The sequence below is a fragment of the Macrobrachium rosenbergii genome, chromosome 15 (assembly GCF_040412425.1).
Source record: "Macrobrachium rosenbergii isolate ZJJX-2024 chromosome 15, ASM4041242v1, whole genome shotgun sequence".
Classification (NCBI taxonomy): domain Eukaryota; kingdom Metazoa; phylum Arthropoda; class Malacostraca; order Decapoda; family Palaemonidae; genus Macrobrachium; species Macrobrachium rosenbergii.
Window position 1 is genome coordinate 27,392,133 of NC_089755.1, and position 2,214 is coordinate 27,394,346.

General features: G+C 52.2%; 1 protein-coding gene across 1 annotated transcript; it reads left to right on the forward strand.

Annotated features, from left to right (window-relative positions):
- The first annotated feature begins 285 nt into the window (after positions 1 to 285).
- Positions 286 to 1,923, forward strand: LOC136846296 (uncharacterized). Its single transcript, XM_067117099.1, has 2 exons — positions 286 to 1,215; positions 1,306 to 1,923. Exons 1-2 carry the CDS (start codon positions 286 to 288, stop codon positions 1,921 to 1,923), a joined length of 1,548 nt encoding a protein of 515 aa, XP_066973200.1.
- The last annotated feature ends 291 nt before the right edge of the window (positions 1,924 to 2,214 follow it).

Here is a 2,214-nt window from a genome sequence, read left to right on the forward strand (position 1 = left end):
TGAGTAGCACCGTTGAAGAGATTGAGCATACCCCGAGCTGAGTTGACGGCGGCTTCCGTGGCGGCTCAACAAGACTCTAGATTGAAAACTGAACTAGACATTGACGTCGAAGACTCATTTTTCTGGACAGACAGCACGACGGTACTGAAGTACCTCTTCAACGAGTGCCAGGTACCAGACATTCGTCAGCAACCGAGTGAATCTCATACGAGCTGACAGACGTATCTTGCTGGCGATACGTCGAGACAGAACGAAACCGCGGACCTGGCGTCCAGAGGCGCTAAGATGGAGCAGCTAGTCAAATCAAGCTTCTGGTCCTCAGGCCCTGACTTCTTGAAGAAAGATGAACAGCACTGGCCGACTCTCCCCGCTGACGTCAGACGTGCGGACCTGAAAGACGACCCAGAAGTGAAGAGAGACTTACCTGTGATGGAGATCGCGACAACGGAACAAACGTTCATCGACATGATCGTCTCGCGCTTCTCGTCATGGATGAAGTTTCTTCGTGTCATCGGTTACGCACTCAAGTTCTGCCGCCTGAAGACTAGACCCGAGGAGACCAAGACTAAGCTCATTGTGAGAGATCTACGGAGTGCCGAGCTTGCTGTATGGAAGTCGGTTCAAGCCGCCAGTTTTGAGAAAGAGTTCAAGTCTCTGAACAAGACAGGGAGGGTGATTAAGTCTAGCAAGCTGGCTCGTCTTCGTCCTTTTCTGGGAGACGGCTTGATTCGGGTCGGAGGACGCTTGACATCATCCACAATCTCATGTGAGAAGAAGCATCCGATTGTTCTTCCGACCAGGTCTCCAGTAGTCAAGCTGCTGGTGCGCTGGACCCACGAAGTACATGGCCATTGTGGACAAACACACCTCATGGCGTTGCTGAGAAAGAAGTTCTGGATCATCCGCGGAAATGCGGTCGTGAGATCCGTTATCCGCAATTGCGTCACCTGCAAGAAGCTGAGCTGCAGGCCTGTGACGCAGATCATGTCCGATCTGCCAGATGATCGGATCACTCCAGGTGACCCGCCCTTCTCCTACACCGGAGCTGACTGCTTCGGTCCCTTCCTGACGAAGCAGGGAAGGTCGAAGGTGAAGCGCTGGGGAGCCATTTTCACCTGTCTGACATCACGAGCGGTCCACATAGAGCTCCTCGACACCATGGACCAAGACTCCTTCATAAACGCCGTTCGTCGGTTCGTGGCCAGAAGAGGCCCAGTGAAGTGAATCTGGTCCGACAACGGGACCAACATTGTGGCCGCCGAGAAAGAACTTCGTGAAGCTCTACGAAAGTTTGACACCGACAAGATCACTGATGCTCTTCAGACGAAGGGTATCGACTGGAGTTTCAACCCTCCCCACGCTTCACACTTCGGAGGAGCGTGGGAGAGGTTGATCCGGTCCATCCGACGTGCCTTGAATGCCGCCTGCATTGGACAAGTCACGACAGATGACGTGCTGTCCACGCTCTTCTGTGAAGCAGAAGCGCTGATCAACAGTCGTCCGCTGACCAAGGTCACTGACGACCCCGACTCACCAGCTGCTTTGACGCCCAACATGTTGTTGACGCTGAAGGGATCACCTGAACCCTTCACGAAGACCGACCCGAAGGACATGTACACAAAGCGTAGGTGGCGACAAGCGCAGCTCCTCTCAGACCAGTTCTGGAAGCGCTGGACCAGAGAGTACCTGCCACTCCTTCAGGACCGCCAAAAGTGGACCACGACACGACGTGAGGTTCAGGTCAACGATATCGTCCTGTGCCTGGATGAAAGGTTACCTCGAGGCACTTGGCCTCTGGGTAGAGTCCTGCGCGTCATCCTGGGCTCTGACGGCCACGTGAGGCGTGCAGAGGTCAAGGCTCAAAACGGAGTCTACCTGAGATCAGTGCAGAAGCTATGTCTCCTCTTGGAAAGTGAGGAATAGTGATTGTGTAATAGTGATGAGTGCACGCCATGCGCTGCTCGATAGTGATGTGCGTTTTATTGAAGTATTTAGTGCGGAGACTAAATAGGGGGTGGTGTAAAACGCCTAGAGCCAACTGATATTAAAAGAATTAATTGAGTATACACAGTGATAACAGTGCTCTTTGGTGGACTCAAAAGGAAAGAAAACGACTTACATGCACGACCACATACCTTCTTCGCCTCGCATTTCATTTTTAAAAGCATGATTCTTGGTTGATATTGCACTAAAATATGAGGTGTTGTATATCAA

Coding starts and splice junctions, on each gene's coding strand:
- LOC136846296 (XM_067117099.1), top strand. CDS start 286: ATGGAGCAGCTAGTCAAATCAAGCTTCTGGTCCTCAGGCCCTGACTTC. Junction 1,216..1,305: donor TCGTGGCCAGAAGAGGCCCA/GTGAAGTGAATC, acceptor GACACCGACAAG/ATCACTGATGCTCTTCAGAC.